At 41.5% G+C, this 25,321-nt stretch overlaps 1 protein-coding gene across 10 annotated transcripts in view; it reads right to left on the bottom strand.

The window, feature by feature from the left end:
• LOC126334619 (E3 ubiquitin-protein ligase RNF13-like) overlaps nucleotides 1–25,321 on the bottom strand; it is a 140,041-nt gene that overhangs the window by 58,465 nt on the left and 56,255 nt on the right. For all 10 annotated transcript variants that reach the window (XM_049997045.1, XM_049997044.1, XM_049997041.1 and 7 more), the window contains exon 3: nucleotides 21,369–21,567. In XM_049997045.1, the coding sequence (XP_049853002.1) occupies nucleotides 21,369–21,567 (199 nt within the window). The remainder of the gene's footprint in view (nucleotides 1–21,368; nucleotides 21,568–25,321) is intronic.

Raw genomic sequence — 25,321 nt, 5'->3', positions numbered from 1 at the left:
ATGTTTGCAAAAGTTGGCTTAAAGGAGACAACCAGAACTATTTTCAAATGGTGTCACACTGTTGCACAGCAACACACAACTTCATGCAGCCCTGGTTACTCTTAATTTGGTCCAGCAATTCCGACGGACTGTGCCACAGCACCTCGCATCAGCTGTGATCTCTCACTAGCGATTTTCATCTATTTCAACCGTTAAACAATCACGTGGATGGCCACCACTTCAGCATTGGTGCTGATGTTCAGAAAGCTGTTAACTGGTTCCAGGAGGCATGAGACTAAACAGAGGAAGAAAAATGAGAGTGTAAATGAATGGAGTAAAGTGGGAGGCACGTGTGCAGGGTTAGCAGAGGTTGTAGCAATGGGAGTGGGGAATCAAAGGATGTCACGCAAGACAAGTATCCACTACATAATCTGATATTGGGAAAAAAAAAAGATAGAGATGACACAGGCTGTGAAGTAACTATTGAATATAAGCATGTTGTGCTCAGCAGCTAGTTCTGCTATTGGTGGTTACCTTTCCTCTTGCCCATAATTTTTGGCGATGCTCATTCATTTGAGTGTTGGTAATTGCGGCCATATAAATAGCTGTGCATGCAAAATATAAAGGTGAGCCAGTCATAATACAGCTGCTTTCTCAGATGACACTCTATAATAGGGTAGGATATATATGTGGCACGACTGGAATGTGATGTGCTAGGTGGGTGCAAAGGACAGATTTTGTACCTGGATATTCCACAGGGGCACAGTCTATGTGGCAAGGGGTTGGGGACACATACTGTGTAATGATGGATAAAAATATTTTGTATACTGAATGAATGACAGAATACCGTCTCATGGGAGGTGGGAAGGATTTAGGGCATGATAAGAGGTAGCTGAAGCAGTGGAAATGTATGTTGTTAAACTGTTAGAGTACAGCAGGTAACTGGTGATGTGGTGAGAGGAGGCAACCATTCCCAGCTGGTTAAAGGGGGAAGTGGGAGAATTAGTGGCATTTGAGGATGTGGCATAGGAGATCATCATGCAGACTGCTTTTTACCTGGTGATGATTGCCTATGGAATGTATTAGTAAGGCAGCCATGATAGTGTAGGTGGACCAGTCATGGTTGGCCAGACTATATGAGAGACACTTCTAGTGGCCAAGGATAACAGTTATCAACATGGAGGCACTGTTGACGTTTTGTATGGAGATTCCAGCCTTGTTGCTATGTGATATTATTTTTTTTATTTCTTTCCCTTTCACTATCGATCTGGATCGGCTAAATTGCCATTATCAAGTGACATGCAGTACTTACATATATATTGTCTAGGTGGACTGACATACACATAACATTGTTGGCAACTGTATTTTGACTGTCACTCAACATTTGTTGAATTAAGGTGATGATTAATTTGTTATGAAGTAATTTGATAGTTTTGCAGCTGCAATGTCATTTGTTAACAAAGTATCACTGTTGTATACATGTTATATACATTATTTCGTTGCATGTGTATCTATGGTTGCTGTATGTTCATAGTAGTTTATGTTTATAGTGATTTTAAGTCCTAAATTTATAGGTTTTTATTGCCTAGGCATTTTTTGTTTTAATGTGTATGCTTTTGTTAACTTTTAGGAAAAAAATATTCATAAATTACAACAGTCTCATATATATTGTGTTGACACTCTGACATACACAAGTATTTCATAAAATCTCAATGGATCCTATCATGAATCAAAGGGTCCTCTCATGAACATTCTCGAGGAACTTTAAGTTTATACACACATAAGAAACCAACTACAAGACATACTGAACAAACTGATGGATCTTAAACATCACTGCCATTTAAAAAGTTATTGAGATACTCAAAAAAGAAAAGCTATAAATTCAAAGCACTGTGTACTGCCAAAGAGGATACGCACTACTGGAAAACCTTAACACTCTTGCTCATATACATACTCTGGAAACATTATGTAAGAGAGTTGACAAAATATGTACGGGAATGTTATAATGTACAATTTTTTTTTAAACAGAAGAAACAAAAGCACTCACACGAAATAACAAACATCTATCCAATAAACACCTACAAATTAATAGCAGCTACGACTGCTATAAACATAGACTACTGCAACATATAGCAAATGCAGATATACACTCAGCCAAATAATGTATACATCATCTGTATAATTGCTTGTAATTTGTAAACAAATGACATCATAGTTGCAAAATTGTCAAATTACTGTCATAATTTATTAATTAGCAACTTAATTCGGCAAATATAGAACAACAGTCAAATTATTTGTATGTTAGACTGTCTAGATAATACAGAGTGTGGCGCGGGAACTTCCTTATTTAAAAAACTCATAAGTCAGAAAGTATAAGAGACATCATCAATTTAATTCTTTTTTCTTTACAAAAAGTAACATCTAAAGTTTTGTTCCATTAAGTTTTGAAAATGATATCAGAAAGGTGGCCTCCCTTATGGTCAATGCTTTTGGAGGGTCAAAATCGGAAGTTTTGGTCCACTTTTTCCAACCTATCTCTGTCGATATTGGCAAATAGTAATACGAATATTGTTCCATAGCTCAGCCAGGGTCTGCAGACGATTGGTATACACCAAGGACTTGAGATAGTCCCATATGAAAACGTCACATGGAGCTAAATATGGTGGGCTTGCTGGCCACTGGGGACTGCCCCTCAAAGAGATGAGACGATCGGGGAAGTGTTCACGCAACATGGTTGTCGATGTTCGTGCCATGTGAAATGTGGCACCATCTTGTTGGAACCAGACATCATCCACACCCATTTCTTCAATTTCTGGAAGGAAAAAACCATTCAATCATGTGAACATAATGCTTAGAAGTGACCGTCACAGCCTTATCATTCTCTTTGAAAAACCATGGGCCAATAATACAAACTTTAGATAGTGCACACCAAACAGCCACATGTTCTGTACGCTGCGGCTGCTCAATAAGTTCTCGGGGTTTCGTGCCACTCCAATTCCACATATTTTGTTTATTCATGCAGCCTGACAAATGAAAATGTGCCTCGTCGCTGAAGAACATTAAGGCATTATGAAGCAGCTCATCAATCAAGGCTTCACACGCATCTTTTCGGGAAATAAAATCGTGGATAAAGTGTATGCACCATGACAGTTTGTACATATGCAATTTCAACTCTTCATGAAGAATTCGTCTCACTGTGCATTCAGAAATTGCAAGGGTAACTGTACGTTTGAGTGCAGATCATTTGGAGGAATTTAAAATCGACATCCTTATCCTATCGATTTTTACAGGCATTTTGGTCGTTCTTGAAGGTCCTGGTTTCTTTTTCTGCCCACTTCTAGTACTCATAAAGGTGTCTATCGACATAACAATTGATTTCCCATCAGGAACATGACCTGCAGGCACGATGTTGAACTGTTTCCTGAATGCACGCTAGGCTCTGATGACATAATGTCCATTCAAAAAGTAGGCTGCAACGGCAAATGCATGCTCCTCTGTTGCCCACTTCTTGATTGCTACTACTAAACTAACCTTTTCTTAAAAAAACATGTTAAGTCTCACACTTCTGATTGCACTCAAACCCATGCAACAATGAGTATCAGTCTCTGTGTGCTACGCGTTTCAAATGAGGAAGTTCCCAAGCCACACCCTGTATATAATTAAGTAGCAATCCATGCGCAATGTTCTTTTATAACTTAAAAATGTATAATGAAAACCACGTCACCTGCATTATACCACAGGTCACTTGATTATGCAAATTTAACCAAAACAGATCTGTAGTGAAAGGCAAATTAATAAAAATAAATATCACAAAGCAGTAAGTCTGGACATTCCTTATGTCACTTGCTGAGTTGTACTACGCTGTTGGCCTACAGAACATAAGTTGCACTGTTGATGATTTGTGAGCTTCATTTGGACAAAGGTTTTTATGGAGCCACTGGAAAGGTGAAGGCCAGCCTTCAGGAAGATGGCGCACTGGGCTGAGAAAAACTGAAATGGGTCTCCACTTTGATAGGTCCCACACATTCCACACAAAATAGTCTTTCAGTTGCGCCATCACCTTGATATGGCATATCTGCAGTGCAGATTCCCAGTGTACTGAAGGTCATAATAAAATGTAAAGGGATAGATAAAATATCTACTCAGCAGCAGGGGAATAAACACACAAAAGGATTTAACTTTTACAAGCTTTCAGAGCCAGTGGGTCCTCCTCCTGGCAGAAAATTTAAAGGGGAAGGAAGAGGGATGAAGGGAAAGGGCTGGAGAAGTTTCGAGAAAGGGGTACTGTTCAGAAAAGTCACTCAGAATCCTGGGTCAGGAGAGACTTACTGGACGAGATGAGAAGGTAAAGTCATAATATGGAATTCACAGAGAGGCACTACCTTCCAACCTAGTCCACATACAGATTTTCCATGCTATTTCAACACAACTCTGAATTTTTCAACTGCATCATGGACACAGCTGTTAAGAAATCTTCTCCCTCTCCTCGCATTTACTAATATCATCCAAGAATGCTAGGCCTTCATCTACTTTTCACCTCATCCTGAAATGAGCAACATGCTTCCAACAATTCATTCCACCTTCCCAAATTGGTATTCCACTGCCTACCCAATCTATGAAACATTCTAGACGGTAGTTATTCCACAACAGTACAGTACAAGAACCATGTACAAGACACCCTAACCAACCACCAGTGGCAGTAGTCATGTCATATACCAACTCCTCATCTACATACACGGTCCACAAGCGACTGTACATTGCATGGCAGATGACTCCTCATATCACTGCCCGTAATTCCCTTTCCTGTTCCATTCACAAATGGAGGCATGGAAACACATCTGTATGCATGCTTCTTCACAGGACCCGATTTATCTTATCTAATCTTCATGGTTAACAGCAGAAGCATTCTGCAGTCTGTCACATATGCCAGTTCTCTAACCTTTCTCAAAAGTGTTTAGTGAAAAGGAAATAATCTTTCCTCAGGGAATCCCACTGGAGTTGACATGGTATTTCTGTAACACATTTTGATGGAACCTACTGGTAACAAATCTTAGCAACATGCTTCTGAAATGCTTCACATCTTCCTTTAATTTGACCTCACGAGGGAAAGAAAAGCACACAAGAATGGATCATAGAAGTATTCTGTATGCAGTCTCCTTTATAGGTGACCTGAAATTTCCTAGAATTCTCCCAATACATCAAAGATGACCATTTGGCTTCCCTACATCTGACCTCATGTGCTTGTTCATTCCATACCAGTTGTGAACGTTATGCACAGATATTTAATCGATATGACTGTGTGAGGCAGTATACCACTTATCTCTATTCAAACATAACACAATTTATTTTTACTACTCATCTGCACTTACATTTTTCCATGCATAGAGCAGGCCATCATCAGACTAAATATAAATTCTGTATAAGTCATCCTACATCCTCTTAGAGTTACTCAATGATGGCACTTTCCTGTCACTTGAAGACTGCTGCTCACCCGATACATCAGACTGTTTATGCATTTAGAGAACAAGAATGGTCCTATTACACTTTCCTGGGGTACTTTTGATATAAATTTTGTGTCTAATGAACACTCACTGGATAACGCGAGAGGACAAAGTACTGGTGTCTATTATTTAAAAGGTCTTCAAATCACCAACATATGTCAAACCTGAGGACCTATTCCATACTTTTGGCCTTTTTTTTAACATTTTGTGGTGGTAGGCTCTATGTCAAACACTTTCTGGAAATCTAAGAATATAGAATCTCTTCATAGTTCACAATATTGTCGCAGAAGAAGCTGAATAGCACCATGGAGGGTCGTGAGTACAAAACTCACCTGGACTGTACAATTTTAATTTCTATATTCAGTTCGAGTACATTCTAGAAGTATCCAAAAATGTGAAAAATCATTGTACTGGAATGTTCTGTGTGTATATATATATTATTCTGGCCGGAGGTAGTTCGCTCCGTGCTCTTGTATGTGCAAGTGCTGCACAAACCTTTGTTAAGTGAAGTTAGTGTTCGTCACTACTTACACCTACTTCTACGCGACATTATTCTGGTGGAGATGCTGGGTATTGGACCTAGTGACAGCACCTCTTATCGACAAAACATTGGTTCCCATCAGGCCATGACAGAGCCACAGTTTACGTGGCGAGAAACATGAGTTTGAGCCATATTCAACAGATCGCAAATTATCGGGGACAGAAGAAGAAGAAGAGGACATTACGATGACAGCAACTGTGTGCCATCACACGAGACATCCTTCTGGGACGACGGCAAAGATCCAAACAAGTGACTGAAGGTATATGGGCGTATAGACAAATTTAACAAATGGGATGCCACCGTGTGTTTGGCTAATGTATTTTTCTACTTGGAGGGCACTGCCAAGCAATGGTATGAAAACAACAAGGAGAAGTTCACAAGCTGGGAAGTATTCCAGGTGGAACTGCGCAAGTATTTCGGCGACACACGACGACAGAAGTGCAAGCCTGAAGATAAATCAAAGTGCAGGGCACAGCGTCTAGGAGAAACTACAGCATCCTACATTCAAGACGTCCTGGAGCTGTGCAAAATAGTGGGTCCTAGAATGAAGGGGGAAGATAAGGTCGCACATCTCATGAAGGGTGTTGCTGAGGACAACAGAAAACTTCATAAAATGGTGCCAGTATATCGAGACAATGCATCAAAAAAGAATTACACACAAGAAGTTTGAGCAGTGTCCAAACATTGTATCGATGTCTGTGATGGAGGAAGCGACTGATTTCGCAAGTGTTCGTCAGATAGTGAGAGAGGAAGTTCAGAAGGCACTTGGATTGCATGGCAAGCAAAAAATTGAGACGCTTCAAGAGGTCATAAGGAGGGAGGTGGAACAGACATTGAGCACAATCTCTCGTCCTTCATTTCCCTTTAAAGCGGTGAGAAAGTCGAGACCCAGGTAGTGTTATGTTCCTACAATGCCGCATGAGGAACCTGTTTGGGCACCAAGCAAGACTGACATCTGGAGGACCCAGGATAACCAACCAGTATGTTTCCACTGTGGACGACCAGGACATGTGGTGAACTATTGTCAAAAAAAGGTGGCGGATATATGACGACGCCTGCACCAGAAGACAGCAGACCGATCTTAGCCGATGCCAACTCCGGGCTGACAAAGGTGACCAAGATGATGTGGGTGCAAGGTAGGTCACCATCGCCGCAAGCTAGCCACTGGAGAAGACGCTCCCCAACACTCTGATCAATGTTTCCATCGCCGTTTAGAAGCTCCAGCCGATCACCTAGCCGCCGCAATCTGGAAAACTAAAGGGTGTGACCTTCCTTAGAGGTGAGGCCACTGAAGAAAAAAATCCCCGGCAGTCGATCACTACAAAAATGATAGGAAACTACGTTTATATCCTCATGGATGGCTGACCAGCCCAAGCTCTTGTGGACTCTGGAGCATCATATTCAGACATTTCGGAGAAGTACTATTGCCAGTTGCAGAAAACCATATTCGTGGACAGAAAAACATATCTGCTGAAGGTGGCTAATGTGTGAGAGTATAAGTGGCCATAACAGCCCTTAGAATTCATCTTCTTACAAGAGTGTAGACATGACATCATTCTCGGATGGGACTTTTTGAAAGCTTCTCAGGCAGTTATAGATTGTGGTCACTTGAAAGATTATGCTAGACGAGATGAGATACTGTGGACAGGAAGATGCGCATCCGAGCGTGTGCTGGATGAAGTGATCATTCCTGCAGTCAGTGCTAGAAAGGTAACTGTCACGTGTCATGCTATGCATCAACCCATGGATCTTGTAGTGGAATGTAAGAGAAGCATACCACTGAACAATAACTTGGTCATCCCAGCCTCTATCGTCTCATTTAAGAATAGATTTGGTGAATTGTGGGTAGTTAACTATCACCGAGAACGCCTGATCCTTCCAAGGTGCATGTGCACAGCAAACACTCAGCCATTAATTGCAGAACAGCTGAGCATCTTAGAAACCTCTGATGCCAATTCTGTGGGCAAAATTGGCACTACCATTACGAGACAAGATCTTCTGGCTCGACTATCACCAGATCTCACTAAGGAACAACAGGAGAAGCTACTTGCCATTCTTCAAGCGTTCTCTGAATGCTTAAATCCAAGGTGAAGAGCAAATTAGACAAATCGAGGGTGAAGCACCAGATTAGCACTGGAGACCATCAACCAATAAGCCAGAAAGCATACCATGTGTCAGCAACGGAATGTGAAATAATTCGTGACGAAGTAGAAAAAATGATGAAGAATGACATTTTTCAGCCTTCGCAAAGCCCATGGTTGTCACCAGTGGTCCTCGTCAGGAAGAATGACGGCAGTTGGCACTTTTGTGCTGATTACAGGAAGATAAATAAGATAACTAAAAAGAATGTTTACCCTCTTCCACGAACTGACAATACACTAGATTGTCTGAAGGGGGCTAAGTTTTTCTCAACCATGAACATGTACTCGGGATACTGGCAAATCAAAGTTGATGAGGCTGATCGTGAGAAAACTGCATTCATCACCCCTGAGGGCCTGTACGAGTTTAAGGTAATGCCGTTTGGTTTGTGTAATGCACCAGCAAGTTTTGAACGGATGATGGATAATCTTCTAAGGCACCTGAAGTGGATGATGTGTCATTGTTATTTAGATGACATTATAGTGCTCTCAGAGACATCTTACTAACACGTAAAAAGACTGAGGGCCGTTCTTAAGTGTCTCCAACAAGGCGGACTGAAACTTAATCCAAGAAATTGTCTCTTTGGAGGAAAATAAATCACAATACTTGGACATCTTGTGTCAAACGAAGGTGTGTGGCTAGACCCAGAAAAGGTGAGATCTATTATGGAATTTCCTATCCCTAAAAGTATTAGGGATGTGAGAGCTTCCTCAGATTATGTTCTTATTACCATAGTTTCATCAAAGACTTGTATCAAAGTCAGGGCACTCCAAGAGTTGTTGAAATGTGATACTAAATTTATCTGGAGTGGTGCTCAACAAGATTCTTTTGATGTGCTGCAAAAAGCTCTGATGACTGGCCCAGTACTTGGTCTGTATGATGAGAGAGCACCTACAGATGCCAGTGGGTATGGGATCAGTGCTGTTCTGGTGCAAATTTCAGATGGAAAAGAGAAGGTTATAGCCTATGCTTCTAGGATACCTACAAAAGCTGAGAGAAACTACTCAACTACAGAAAGAGAATGTCTTGCTGTGATCTGGGTCACGTGCAAATTTCAACCGCATCTCTATAGAAGGCCATTCACAGTTGTTACAGACCATCATTCACTTTGTTGGTTGACAGGTCTTAAGGTTCCAACAGGACGACTCACCAGATGGGCATCTATAAGAGTATGATATTACCATAGCGTACAAAAGTGGAATAAAACACCAAGATGCCAACTGTGTCTCAAGAAACCCTGTCCAAGACCATCAAGACTTTGATGAAGGTAGTGACTGTCTTGCTGCACTCCAAAGGATCTCTCGGCTGAGCAGAAGAAGGATGCCAAGATATCTCAAATTATGCTTGCCTTGAATCGGTCAGAGGATGTGAAAGGACAATATAAGGTAGTTAATGGATTACTTTGCAAGAAAAACTTTGATCTGTTTGGAAAGAGGTGGCTACCAGTGATTCCTAAACACATGCGCTTAGATGTTTTACAGAAATTCTGTGACACACCTGAGGCTGGACATTTAGGATTTATTAAGATATACGACAGAATCCAAAAGAGATTTTCCTGGCCAGGTTTATTTAGGAGTGTTCATCACTATGTGTCATACTGTCGAGAGTGATAGAGGAGAAAGAGTTCCTCAGAAACCACCTGGCCGCCTTTCCAGTGCATTGAGATTGACCTCCTCGGATCATTTCCAATGTCTGCGAGTGGCAACAAATGGATTATTGTTTGCACTGTTTATCTGACATCTTATGCCATTACAAAAGCCATGAAAACAGCCAAAGCATACGAGATAGCCAAATTCATCATGGAAGACATTGTATTAAAACACAGTGGCCCAAGGTCATTAATTACAGATGGAGGGGAATTTTTTCAATTGAATCTTGTGAAAGATTAAACCGTCGGTGCAACATTTCTCATCACATTACGACTGCCTACCACCCACAAACTAACAAGTTTACTGAACGCCTTAATAAGACCTTGGCCAACATGCTATCAATGTTCGCCAATGTTGAGCATAGCAACTGGGATGAGGTGCTACCTTTCGTGACGTTTGCCTATAACACTGCCAAACAAGACACCACAGGATTTACGCCATTTTTCCTGGTGCATGGGCATGAGGCGACTACGATGATGTACACTTGTGTTTCCGTTATGTCCTGATGACGTGGATGATGACTACATTGACCAGGTGTTAACCAGAGCTGAGGAAGCTCAGCAGTTAGCTCGATTCCAAATGCTCAAGAAAACCATCACCGAAGATATGACGTGAGCCACCGCCCTGTTGTCTACCAGCCTGGTGACCTCGTCTAGATCTTCACTCCTGTTCGGACGGTTGGTCTCTCTGAGAAGCTACTCAGGCACTACTTTGGAACTTATAAGGTAGTAAGACAGTTGTCTGATGTTACTTATGAAGTTGAAGATTTCTACCCCAACACAAGACGATGAAAGATCAGATACGGTCCATGTCCTTCGAATGAAGCTCTATAAGGATCCTTTAACCCAGGGTAAATTCGAAGCTCCAGTGACAGGCAACAATCTGAAAGGTGATGAAGAGCATAGCAGCAAAAGAAGTTCTAAGATGATCACCGCCAGGGCGAGAATCAGTCATCGGGAGTTGGAGTATGCAGGACCAATGACTCGTCTCCGGACTAGGACGATGTAACATCGAGACGCTGTTCTCTTAAGGAGGGAGCAATGTTGCAGAAGAAGCTGAGTAGCACCGTGGTGTAGTGGTGATGATACTAAACTGTTGCATGGAAGGTCGTGAGTTCAAAACTCACCTGGACTGTACCATTTTAATTTCTATACTCAGTTCGAGTACATTCTAGAAGCATTCACAAATGTGAAGAATCATTGGACTAGAATGTTCTGTAGCTGTATATATATATACTGTATGTGACCTGGCCAGAGGCAGTTCACTCTGCACTCTTGTATATGCAAGTGCTGAATAAACCTTCGTCAAGTGAAGTTAGTGTTCACCATTCATCTACTTACACCTTCTTTTACGTGACAATATATCATGCTATAAAAGAGTAATCTAAGTTTTGCACAAGTTATACTTTCTAAATCTGTTCATTTTGTGGCCAGAAGCTTTTCTCTCTCAAGAAAATGTACCATATTTGAACCCAGAACATTCTTAAGAATTCTACATGAAGAATATTGGTCTGAAATTTTGTGGGCCTGTTATTTTACCCTTCTTATACATGGAAGTCACCTGAACTTTTTTCCAGTCCCTAAGTAAGGGGATAACGCCCTGAAATCAAATTGGGAGTCCATCTGGAACTGGTGACCTGCTTGTTTCCAACTCTTTCAGATACTTGCCAATTGTGTGACAGTCATAAGAGGGTACATTTGTACAACCCCCCTGTGTGAATGGTTCTTTCAAGCATGGAATTTCAAACTTCAGCTTACCTTTCACTGTCTTCTATTGCTACACCACAATGGTCGATGAGTGACAAGACAGAAGTCTTCAAACCACTCACTGATTATATTAGCACTAGGATTTTCTAGGATTCTGAGCAAGATCTTTGGGTACTGCATAGCAGTGTAAGTTGCTGTACACTTTGAGCACCAATGTTTTTATAGATGCAGATATTTCTACAAACTTTGACTGTCAACATTTCTGTTTTCTTTTGAGAACTGACAGTGCAACAATCTCTGCCTACTCAGCATTTTCTGAATTCTGATATTAACCTACAGTTTGTCTTTTTCATTATTAATCCCCTTCCTTGGCACATTCTTCTCCACAGAATGATTCACAGTCAGTTTAAACTCCGCCCATAATTCCTCTATGTACATCGTATTGGACTAAACTACGTCCATTCATTGGCTAAGTAGGAATAACAACAACGTAAGAAAAGACAGATTGCTACTTACTGTGAAGAAGCTACATTAAGCAACCAACAGGCAGACTTAAAAGACACTTAAGCAAAACTTTCGGCCACAGCCTTCATCAGCAAAAGAGAAACAGAGAAGCACACACCATTGATACTCACAAGCAAGCAGACCTCATCCACACGTGACTGCCAACTCCAGTAACTCAGGTCAGAATGCAACTATAAAGTGGGATGGCAGCAGCAGTCTGGAGTGGCCAGGGAAGGGTAAGTGATAGTAGTGCATCAGTGAGGGAACAAAGGAACACTGTCTGGCAGAGAGAGCAAGGACTAGAATGCCAACATGCATGGTGTCAGCAGGTTGCAGGGCAGGGAAGTGGAGAAAAAAGGAATGAAAAGGAGACGAGCAGAGAAAGATGGGTGAGTGCACTGGCAACAGAGAGACTAGGAGGTGAGAATGAAGAGGAGATGATATGACAGAGGGGGCAGAAACTATTGGATGGAGAGTGTGGGGAGAGTATGTTGCAATTGGTTGGAGACGAGAATGTGTTGTAAGGAAAATCCTACTGGCGTGGTTCAGAAAATCTGATGGTGAAGGGGAGGATCAAGATATCTCAGGTACTGAAACAGCCACTGAAATCAAACAAGTTATGCTCAGCTGCATGTTGTACCACAAGGTAGTCTATGTCACTCTTGGCCATAGTTTGGCGGTGGCCCTCCACCTTGGTGGACGGCTGGTTGGCAGTCATACTAACATAAAAAAACTGTGCTAATCATTGCAGCAGAGCTGGTAAACGACATGACCATTTCACAGGTAGGTTGGGCATGATGGGGTAGAATAAAACTGTGACAGGACTATAGTTCGTCGTGCTGGGTAGTTGGATTGGTCAGGTCTTGCAAATGGGTCTTCCATACGGATATGATCCTTGTGGCAAAGGGCTGGTAGTGGCATAGAGATGGGCTATGATGTTGTGGAGGTTGGGTGGACCATTTTAGGAGGGGTGGAGAGGATCTCAAGTAGGATGCCCCTCATTTCAAAGCACAATGTAACCAAAGTTTTGGTGCAGTATGTGGTTCAGTTGTTCCAGTAAGGGTCTGTACTGGGTGATGAATACAGCATTCTTTTGTGGTCTGCTCTTGGGGGTGGTGGGAGGATTTGGTGATGTGAGGGAAAACTGCACAGGAGATCTGTTTGTGGACTAGGTCTGGGGGACAGTGCCTGTCTGTGAAGGACTTGGTGAGACCCTCAGTGCACCGACCAAGGCACTTCTTGTCACTGGAGATACATTGTCCCTGTGTGACCAGGCTGTATGGGAGGGATTTTTTGTTGTGCAGAGATGACAACTGTCAAACTGCAGGCACTGTTTGTGATTGGTGGGTTTAATATGGATAGAGGTGTGGATGAAGCCATCAGAGAGAATGAGGCAAATTTCTAGGAAGGTGGCACAATGGGTTGAGTTGGACCAAGTGAAGCGGATGGGAGAAAACGTGTTGAGACTGTGAAGGAATTAAGATAGGTTGTCTTGAACCTGAGTCCAGATCATGAAGATATCCTCAATTAACCTGATCCAGACTAAGGGTTTGACATTTTGAAAGGCTAGGGAGGCCACCTCTAGATGGACCACATACAGGTTGGCATAGGAGGGTGACATGCGGGTGTCCATGGATGAGCTGTAGATTTGTTTTTATACCTTCCGTTCAAAGGAGAAATAGTTGTGGTTAGCATAAAGTTGGTAAGGTGTATGAGGAATGAGGTAGTGGGTCTGGAGTCTGAAGAATGTTGGAGAAAAATAGTGTTCAATAGCGGCAAGATCATGGGCATCCAGGTGTTAGTGTACAGGGAGCTGACATCAACAATGATGAATAGTGATCCGCAGGGATGGTGGAGAGTTGGTGAAGGAATGGTTGGTATCATTGATGTGGGAGACTAGATTTTGGGCAACTGGTTGGAGGTGTTTGTCAATAAGGACCAAAATTCTTTCACAGGGCACAATAATCAGACACTGAGGAATCCAGGATGCTGGGTTTGTGGATTTTGGGGAGCATGTAGAAAGCAGGTGTGTGGTACGTTATAGGGTTGGGGACTGAAATGGATTCAGGAGAGAGGTTATGGGAAGGGCCTAGGGCTTTAAGCAGGGCATTGGAGGTTGTGTTGGACTTCTGGGTTGGGATCACTGTGGCAGAGTTTATATGTGGAGGAATCTTAATTTGTGGAGGCCTTCTGCCACGTATTCACTGCAGTTCATAACAACAGTGATGGTACCTTTGTCTTCAGGTAGGATGACTAGGTCAGGACTTGCTTTGAGGTTGTGCATGGCTATTCTTTCTTCTGCCGATTGGTTGGTATTCTGAGGAAGAGACCTGGGGAAGGCTGGTGAGGTTGAGCTAGAGGCACGGAATTCCTTGAAGGTGACCAGTGGGTGGTTAGGTTGGAGGGGGGGAAGGATCATGTTTGGATGGTGGTATGAACTGGGAGAAGGAGGTTTCAATGTAGAAATTAGGTAGGTTTTGATTGGAGGGACTGGCGACAAAGAAGTGCTTCCATTGCAAGGATCAGGAGAAGGAGAGTAGTCTTTGACAAGTCTAGCATGGTTAAATTATGTGCACAGCTAAAGGCAGTGCCTTTGCACTTGACTGAAGGCAACTTCGGATAGGACTTAAACTTTTTCTGTGGAGCTGAGGGTTTTGATGAAAACATTAACAACAGTGCTGTGGGAATGTTTCGGCTCTGGATTTGGTAATGTGTTAGCAATCAGTTTTGGAGAATGTAGCAAGTTTAAAAGTTCAGATAGGCAGAGTTTAGGTGCTATGAGGGATGGACAAGGAGTAACACAGCGGGTAGAATAAGGGTTGTATAGTGGTGCCCCAAGGGGGCAGAGAAAGATGTTAGCAGGTTAGATAACTATTGGAGCTGATGTCTGGAATGCTTCTCCAGGCACTGGAGAGCAGAGGACTTAATTCCAGAGATGTGATGTAGGGAGCAGGGATTCCACAGAAGTATTATCCTCTTGCAGTGGAAGGATAGATGGTTCTGGGGTACCTGAGTCACTGAGATGTGTTTTTGCAATTCCAGGCTTGTGAGGGCCAGTGATTGGTGGAGTCTGAAAAGGTAAAGGTCATTTTGAAAGGAGGCATGGGACCCACAAAAAGAAATTTTTATGGTTAGGCTTTTTGGGAGGATTCCATTGTTTAGGCAGCATTTAAGAAATAGGATGTGGGACTGTGTTTTAGCCAGGGAAAGGGATAGTTTTCTAAACTGGTGCAGAAAGATGGAGCAGGGGTCCGCTGTGGAGCAAAATAGGTGTTGATGGTTGTGAGAGAAACAGGATAAGAGGAAGGACATGTAACAGATATGTAAAGACATGTATAAACACGCACAGGTATGCAAAAGAATGCACAGATATGCAAAGATACACACCAATAGTAAAAAACTATGTGAAACTACATAAAAATATGCACAAATATGTTAAAATGTACAATAATGTAGTGGAAAAGGAACAGATGAAGTATGTAAGAGAGAGAGAGAGAGAGAGAGAGAGAGAGAGAGAGAGAGAAAGTGTGTGTGTGTGTGTGTGTGTGTGTGTGTGTGTGTGTGTGTGTGTGTGTGTGTGGTGATAAGAGACGACAAGGGGATGGGGAATGGGGTTAGCAAGAGGATCAAATATTGGTGTAGCACAGGGAAGTGTGGAAAATAAGATGCTAAGGTATGTCAGGATGAAGGATGAAGTGGGAACAATAAGAACAAGTACATTTATAATTACTGGAGGAAAGAATCTGGGGCACCAGATGCTGCAACAACCTGTGCCATCATAAAGCCAGCGTTGTGCACAGACGATCACGTATTCAGTGTAGCTCGGAAGTACGTACAGTTTGGAAGTCAGTGAATAAACAAAGGAAAGAAGAAAACGAATGGACTATGAGAAAATTAATGCTATAGAGAAGAGTAACAAAGGGAAACATCAAGTGGTATGGCAGCAACAATCTGGAGAAAGCACAGACGGGGAGGGAATAAGAGTGTATGGGTGGGGGCGGGAGGATAGAGGACCACCATCTGGCATAGTGTGCCAACAGATGCGGCATCAGGTAGTTGCGGGGCAGGCAGGTGGGGAGAAAAGGAGTGAAAAGGAGTGAAAAGGAGAGGACCAGGGAAAGATGAACGGGTGTGTTGTCAGAGGGTGGCAAGCAAAGTGGCTGCGAGACAAGAATGGCCAGCAGACAATAGAACAGAGGGGGTGGACACTATTTGGTGGAGGGTGTGGGGGCAGTATGTTATCAAAGGTTGAGGCCAGGGTAAGTATGGGAGTGGAGAATGTGTTGAAAGGATAACAAAGATCTGCACAGTTCAGAAAAGCTGTTGGTGGAGGGGAATATCCAGATGGCCCGGGTAGTGAAGCCGACAAGGAAATCAAGCAAGTTATACTCAGCTGCATGATGTGCCACAGGGTGGTCTAGTTTGCCCTTTGCCACAGTTTGGCAGTGGCCATTCATCTTGGTAAACAACTGGTTGGTAGTCATACCAATATAAAAAGCTGTGCAATGGATGTAGCAGAGGTGGTAAATAAGATGAACCTGTGACAGGACTGGAATAGAAAATGCTGGGCAAGTGGATCGGGCAGTTCTTGCACCTGGGTCTTCCAGAGGGATATAATCCTAGTGGCAAGGGGTTGGGATTAGGAATGGCATAGGGATGGACTAAAATGTTGTGGAGGTCAGGTGAGTGAGGGTACACCACTTTAGGAAGGGCGGGAAGGATCTTGGGTAGGATGACCCTCATTTCAGGGCATGACGATAAGCAATCAAAGCCCTGGCGAAGGATGTAGTTCAGTTTTTCCAGTCCAGAATGGTACTGGGTGATGAAGGGGGCACTCCGTCACAGCTGGTTCTTGTGGGTGGTGGAAAGATTGGAGGTGCAAGGGGAAAATGGCACTGGAAACCCAACCCCATTAGGGGTTGGGCCACCTGCAAAAGGACCCATGTCATTTACCAGCTCTGCTGCAACAACTATACAGCTTTTGATATTGTTATGACTACCAACCAGCTGCTCACCAGAATGAACAGGAAACGCCAAGAGCAAAAGTGACCACCCTGTGGTACAACATACTGTCCCCACACCCTCCATCCAACAGTTTCCAACCCCTTCCATCTTATCATCCCATTCTCATCTCCCAGCCTCTTTGTTTGCTACACTCTTGAGTCACAAACCTCCTTTTCACTCCTTTTTTCCTCACCTCCCTGCCCCAAAACCTCCTGATGCTGCACCTGTTTTCATTCTACTCCCTGCACATTCCACTGCACAGCGTTCCTCTGTTCCCCACTCGTACACTACTATCTCTTACCCTTCACCACCCCCTCCAAATTTGCATTCTGGCCTGAGCTGCTGGAGTTGGCAGCCATGTACACGTGAGGTATGCTTGCGTGTGTGTTTCTCGGTTTCTCTTTTTCTGATTACATGTGTGGCCAAAAGCTTTGTGTAACTGTCTTTTAATTGTGCCTCTCTGCAACTTAACATGTCTTCTCTACGGTAAGTAGCAATTTATGTTTTCCTATGTTGTTTATATATCTGTGTGAAGTTTCTGTTGTTTCACTGGCTAAGTAGGATACTAACATCTATTTAGCTGCTCTTTTCAGATTCTCCTGGGCTTCTTGACATACTTATGAACTTCCATAAACATTGTTCCTGTGGTGACCTCACGATCATTAATCTCTGTCTACAAGCTAAGTAAGTGGCTTAAGCTGTAAAATTCAAATCAGGAGTCCTCTGGATCTCGTGGCTGGTTTGTTTTCAACTCTTCTGATTCTTATCAAAGCTAGGAATGCCTAAATGACCTCCGTACAGAATTTAGTGTGACAGCCAAGTTAAGCTAGTTAGCTACTAAGCAAGGAGCTGACACTGTTGCTGGGGTCAATCCTGTTCACAGCTACAAGATCTAAAATATTTCCATTGTTTGTAGGTTGTCAAACTAACTGCTCAAGAAAGTTTTTGGAAAATATGTACAAAAGTACTTCGCAAGATTGTCCAAACCACCTGCAATAAATCCACAGACATTCCAGTCTGCACACAGTAGGCTAAAGTTTCATTCAAATAATATTGCATGCTTGGGGTACTTCCACACTACAGGGTGTACACCTCCTTTGAACGATTCTACAACTGCTACAGTGGAATCAGATTATCAGTGAAAATATCCAACAATTAATTTGTGTTCACCTAAACTGGTTAGTTACGTACTGATAAATTTCCCCCCAGACTCAATTTCTACCTTGATAGACATAATATTTTTGTTGGTTTCAATGAGCACATCCCCTTCTATGATATCTAACACTTCTTTTCATATACATTCTAGATATCTTTAAATATTTTGGAGCTTCCTACTTCATCAAGCTCTTGGTTCCATCGGTTCCTTATATAATTTGAACACGGCTGCTTTCATGGAAGATGGTAAATTAAAGGACTGCCATGAATGTTTCAGCAATTTGCAGTGACATTTTAAGTGTCTTTGTAGGCAATCTGATTGATCTCTATTCATATTGACTGCTAAGTGTGCATCAAAGGACACTAGACTTTCCGCTGTGTTGTGCAACACTGAACTTGAGGCACTCCCTTCAGTTCCAAACCAAAGTACCCCTACCAGTTCTAGGTATGATACTGCTTGGAGTTCTTTTCAGACTTGGGCAGTATTATTTCACTAAAGGTTTTGAGGTTTCGATGATGTGGCTAACACTGGCAGTCCTGACAACTAGTAACCTCCCCCCCCCCCCCCCCCCCCCAACCTCCATGCCTGTTACGACCCTGCTGAAGGAGCAGCTACTTGTCCACTTACAGCAAGAATTTGTAAGGCCAACAGTCTAGCTTCTACATTTATCCTTCATCTTGAGCAACTCAAATGGGTTGCAGACTGCCACTCACTCTAAAGTGACTGTGGTTACTGCGTGGTGTGTATACTGGAAATTACCCCCTCAGCACAGCTAATGGGCAAAACAAGCAATACTGTAAGTGTGTCATGTGAGACTCCAGTTTCTGTACTACTGCTACAACCCCAGACAGTAGCCAGCAGACAGCTGACTGCGACCAACAGTGTCTTCAGCTGTTTGTGAACTGCAGCCAGTTCCCTCTGCATCCACACACAGCAAGCATACTCCCTATCCACCCTAATACTAAAATTCAAATGAAAACAACATGCAATACTAAACTTCTTAAAATCACACATGGGAACTACTGGACTGAGAGTGTCACTGACGCCAGTTCACTGGGTGTTGGCAAACAAGGAGAATCTTTGCCACAACTTCTGCACAAAACTTTATGTAGGCACGAGCTCCAATTAGTTATTCACTCACATGAACGGCCAATATCGACAGTGGGCAAGAGCAAAGTTGATCACTCAGTAGCATAACTTGTTGCCAAGCATACCTAAACAGGTCTGAATTCAATAGCTGTTTCACAACTGCCTCCCTCCCAATACAAGCTTCTTTGAATTATACAGATGGGAATTGTCCTTGCAATACATCCTACCATCTTTTAATCATCCTGACCATACTCTCATGTAACCCAGCTCCACCTCTCTCTATATGCCTTCTACTTTATTCTTTTAAACTATTTTCTGCACAATCCTTCTCTATTTCTTTTTACCCTACCTTCAACCCCCACCCCTCTTACAACAGATTCCTCCATCACGGGATGTGCCACAACTTTCCCTGCCTGAACTAGGGTGGTCTCATTGGTACCACATTCCTACCCACTTCCCTTGCTATTTTTTCTTCCCAGCTCTCTGCTTCGTTTCCCTCCACACTGTTCTTTCCCTCTACATTACCTTACTCATCTCATTCCATCTGACACAATCCTCAACTCCTTGCTGGCTGTAGTGGTGAAAGTACAGCAAAAATACCACTAAGAAAATTAAGACATTGTATTATGACAATGTTTCGTAACATTACTGTCTAACTGGTATTTTTGCTGCACACCTTCACTGTTCTTTTCAGATTTGTCAATATGCTTTATAAATAGTGTCTTGAGAACTTTATCATTCACAACATTTGCTATCCAAGCGGGAAAGCGCCGGCAGACAGGCACATGAACAAAACACACAAACACACACACAGAATTACTAGCTTTCGCAACCGATGGTTGCTTCTTCAGGAAGGAGAGGGAAAGACGAAAGGATGTGTGTTTTAAGGGAGAGGGTAAGGAGTCATTCCAATCCCGGGAGCGGAAAGACTTCCCTTAGGGGAAAAAAAGGACAGGTGTACACTCACACACACACACACACACACACACACACACACACACACACACACACACACACACACACCACTTCCCATGTGGAAGTTTCTTTCTATTTTATTTACAACATTTGCTATTTTCACATCAGGAAGAGCTGTGAGCTTATTTTTTTTACTTACTTTATATATTAGCTCTTCCCATTATCAAACTTATTTATTAATTGAGATAATATTTATTTAATATGTACATTATACATTTCACACTGTTTTGAAACACTACATGCATTGTTTTGGATAGATGATTCTGCAATTTCAGTATGCAAGATTGCTTCATTTTCAGGTTTCTCCTCTACCTTAGTTATGCAGATAACTGTCATGTCCTTGTTCATAATGGAGCACCTTCTTGACTGCTGCACATTTATTTTGTGGCCAAGTGCCCCCAAAACTAGTGACAAACTGTAGCCACTGGCTCTGGAAATTTAGTGCCTCTTTTCAATCATACTGCATTAAATATGGATTTTGGTATAAAATGCACACCACTTCACTATCCTAGGCTGGTACAGAGACAAATCAAAGATCACTTTTCATGCTCAATCTGGATTCTCCAAGGTCCTAATACTGTTGTATCCACTGCCATGCCATGCAGTGAGGAATGTCACACTATGTTCCAGGATGTGTTGTAAACAAAATTTCTTATTAAACAGAAAAGTCCTTAGTTCCACCTCTCCGTGAGCAAATTACTGAGAATCGGAGAACAGTTGAGAAGTATATATGAAGAATAGGATTGCAAGTAACCAAAGTTGGTCTATTATGAAAAATTTAGTAAGTTATTTAGTAAGTTCTTTAGATGTCTCATTTTAAAAGCAAGTGATGCTCCTATCACTGAAGGAACATCTGTGCAATGAACACTTATGCAACATAATATTGTACAAATATTCAACAATAATTGGGATTTACGTAGTGTACAACAGGACTCAATGCCACAGATGGAGTGTGTGGTAGGAGTAAAATTCTTCGTTTATTGCATTTAATATTCTTAAATGTTTGTGTTTCACTAAATAAAGAAACGTGTAAAACATTTTCTGCCAGTAGAATAATTCACCAAATTCCGTATTACTCACCTTCCAATTCTCTCATTTCTTATACAATCCAAGTGAAATACTCACCGAGAATACTAGAATTTACATTGTGGACTATTGCAGCACTGTAGTTGGCATTCTGTGCATTCCTAACTTTGCTTTCAAAGGTGCAATCACCCCTTTTGATCAGCACCATCCATACAGCCAGGAGATCTCCATCGGAATCCTGTGGTGGTGGCTCAATGGGAGAGCATGCATTTAGTGGATTAGCAAGGACCAACATTCCCTGCATCAGAAAAAATTTTCACTTGCCACAGAGAAACTGATTTGTTGTTACATTTACTTTTCTTATCCACAGATACTCTCCCAGTTCAAGTATTTTTAACACAAAACAGCTTCTGGTACACAATAACACCAAGCGGTGCAATAAATTCAATACTCTTGTTCATGTTGAACCCACAGTCGACGTTAATGTTACTGGTTACTTAAAACCATCTCAGCTGTAATTTTACACATTTATTGTGATACGAGCTGTTTCATTTCTTTGAACACCTTCAGGTTTCCGAGTTGTGCTGAAGTCACAGCATAGCTGGTCTGGTTGTCATATGTAATCTTGAAGCTTCACCACAACTCAACAACCTGAAGACATTCAAAGGAACAAAATCGGCTGTAACATAATAAATGTGTAAAATTTGAGCATGATGTGGTTTTCTTTAACCATTACCACCCAATACTAGTGATGCAAACCTGCACATGCCAAACCAGAAAATAAAGGCTGATGACAGCGTAACAGAAACCTCTGTACAGAAACACAGCTTAAAATAAAAAAGCAATGTAACAAAGAGAGTAAACTATATTCTTATAATTACATTACTATCCACAGCCTACACCAAAATCTCAGATATCTGACAAGAAACTCAAAGAAAAGCAGTTTTTCCATGAATATGAAACATTTGACAATTTCTAAGGAAAAACAACATTCATTGTGGCGTAGCAGCACTACATCTGTATGAAGTTAATGACAGAGAGAATAAAGATGTGAACTATTATTGTGGTATAATCAACAGCGCATTGGATCTCACTTATCAGGCATCATCTACTGCAGGGAATCTTTATGCTGTGACTCCAGAAATAGAAGGCCAGAAAAAGTAAATCATGTGACATTCAGAATACAGTGAATAATCCTGTTTGATGACTGCTACAACAACAAGGTGGGTCCTCAGCTGAGTGTGCTACAAGGATTACAACAAATGTGCTATTGCTGTGTATGTACATTGCAGAAGGCGTGTTCAAAAAATAACAGGAATTTTTGTTTTTTTTTGCAAAAATATTTATTCATTTACTGCTGATTAGATATTCTACATTTTTGTTGGTGTTTTTTCCAATCCTATAAAGGTTTCTAAAACCCAGTCTTTCGATAACTTTTCACTCTCAGAAACACTGTTTTTTAATCTCATCTATGGTTGTGAATCAAGGGCCCTTTAAGGTTTCTTTTTTCGTGGACAGAAAAGAGTACACGAGCAACAAAGTGTGACACAGATGCATTATTATTCTGCAAAATCCGTGAATTCTTTTGTCACACATTTGGAACCCCTTCCCCCCCCCCCCCCCCCCCCCCCCTGCAGTTCTTCATGCAAACCACTTTGTACTTTTAAGTATTATTCCTTATTGATTGTTCAGCCTTGTAGCAAGAACTCATGATGCACCATGCCTTTACAATCACAGAACACAGTGAGCATAACTTTCACATTTAACAGCACTCGATGTTTCCCTCTGGTCTTAGTGATCCAGAATTCTTCCGTAGGAACAACTGAACAGTTTCAACATTGTATCCATAATCCCACATTTCTTACCTGTTATTATAGTTGTCAGAAGTTCTGCATCACTGTCAACTTCATCTAGTTGATAAAATACACACACCTGGGGGCTCCAGCATGTATATAAAAACACATGCCTATTCGAAATGCATTGTTGTGTCAGAATTTCAAAGCAAATGGTGAAGAACTTTCAGAGATTTACAATTTTGTACAAATGAACATTTATCATCTATATAAATAAAAATGTAAATTTTAAATCTCTGAAAGTTCTTCACCAATAGCTTTGACATCTTGACAACATTGCAATCGATTATACGTGTGATTTATGCACCTATTGGCATGCCTCATACAATACATAAACATATATGTAATAAATAGAGAGAACTGTATATAAATACGCAAATTTCGTCTGTTCAGAATCTTAGATCTCTTGCACATTCTTCATAGTTTCCTTCGAAATTATGACACAACGATGCATTCGAATATGCACATTTTTATATACCTATTTTTTAATATATATATATAAATTCTATACAAATATGTAATATATAAAGGAGAAACATTATTATCAAATATCTCAAAAAGTATTTTTTACACAATACTCTAATAACATTTGCACAGACATAGGCTTTATATTTTTAATATTTATAATATGTAAACATACATACATACATACATACATACATACATACATACATACATACATACATAACAATAAATAATAATGAAACATTAATAGCAAAAAGGAAAGTTGTATTTATGGGTTATCTGCTTACAGTTAGAATACTACTACAGAATCTGAAAATGCAATAACAATAAATAAGGTTCAAGGCCACAGAAAGGGGAAAGGGGAGGGGGATGAGGGAGGGGGGGAGATGGACAGAGAATAGGAGGAAATGGATACAGAAAGAGGATTGGAGGAAATGAACAGGCAGATGAGGGCAGGAGGAGATGGAGAGGTAGGACGGAAGAGAAGACGGACAGAAAAAGGGGGGAGGAGGTGATGGACAAAGAGAGGGGGAGGAGGAGATGACGAGAGACAAGGGGGAGGGGGCGGAGATTTGGATGTACTTCCACTTCCAATATATTTTAGAAAAGTGTGCTTTCTGTTTTCTTTCTCTTCTATTTAACCAGACTGAGCCACAGTATTGCGTGGCCAAGAACAGCTAGTAAAAAATAAATAATCACCTATGCTGCCTAAACACATATAACCCTTGTTTACAACTGACAAAACACTATGAACTTTAGATGGCTAACACTGTACAGATACTTTTCAGACATGTGATACTTTTCAGACATGTTTACCAAAAACAACAACAAAACAACGTGCAAACTGCACTAGTACAACACACAAAATTACAAAATTCCGATTACTTTTTAACACACCTCGTGGATGTCACATATGGGGCAACAGAGATCATCAAAGGTCCACAAGTTCTGTACAAACTGCTTCAAACCTTGCTACTGCATGAAGCACCCACATTTCCCCACAATCATTTCTTAGAGAGAGAGCTTAGAATTACACTGAGTGTGTTCCACTGATTCCCAAACCACACACCACAGATTGACTGCAGCAGCAATTGGGACCAACAGTAGTGGACCTGTAATGTGTTCTAAAATGAAGCCAGTTTAGGGTAATGAGTACTTCTGAATACCAGTTACTGTGGGATGCAATACCGTGCCCAAAAAAAAATCTTTAAAATGACAAAGGTGTTGGATGTGAGGCTGTGATCTGGTGAGCATCACAATCATTGTAATAATGTCACTGAATATTTTACAGATGATCAAATGAGACAAAATGGTATAATCATGTGTGTGCGTGCGTGTGTGCGCACGTGCGCAAGCCGCCAAAACTTTGCAAGTGAATTTCGTAGCATCCATAGCGGTTACCTGGTGTAGTAATCCATGAAGAAGGTTTTGTTTTGGAACTGCAGGGGTTAGTCATAGCTAGCTCTATGTCTAATTAGGTGAGCTGTAAGAAGTAAAAATCTGAGTTTTTTTTAATTACTAATTTGATCTGTTAAAAGTTGTAAAAACACGTTTCAGTGGCTTTGTGCAATGGTGTCAAACCTAACAGCATTCATATTACACACACACACACACACACACACACACACACACACACACACACACACACACACACACACACAAGCACACTGTATGCTGGTTACAATCTGCACCATGAAAGGCAGTTTGTCAGATATATTTTGAAAATTAAAAGAG

The sequence above is a fragment of the Schistocerca gregaria genome, chromosome 2 (genome assembly GCF_023897955.1).
Source record: "Schistocerca gregaria isolate iqSchGreg1 chromosome 2, iqSchGreg1.2, whole genome shotgun sequence".
NCBI classification, from domain to species: domain Eukaryota; kingdom Metazoa; phylum Arthropoda; class Insecta; order Orthoptera; family Acrididae; genus Schistocerca; species Schistocerca gregaria.
This window is presented reverse-complemented; position numbering and strand designations above follow the sequence as displayed.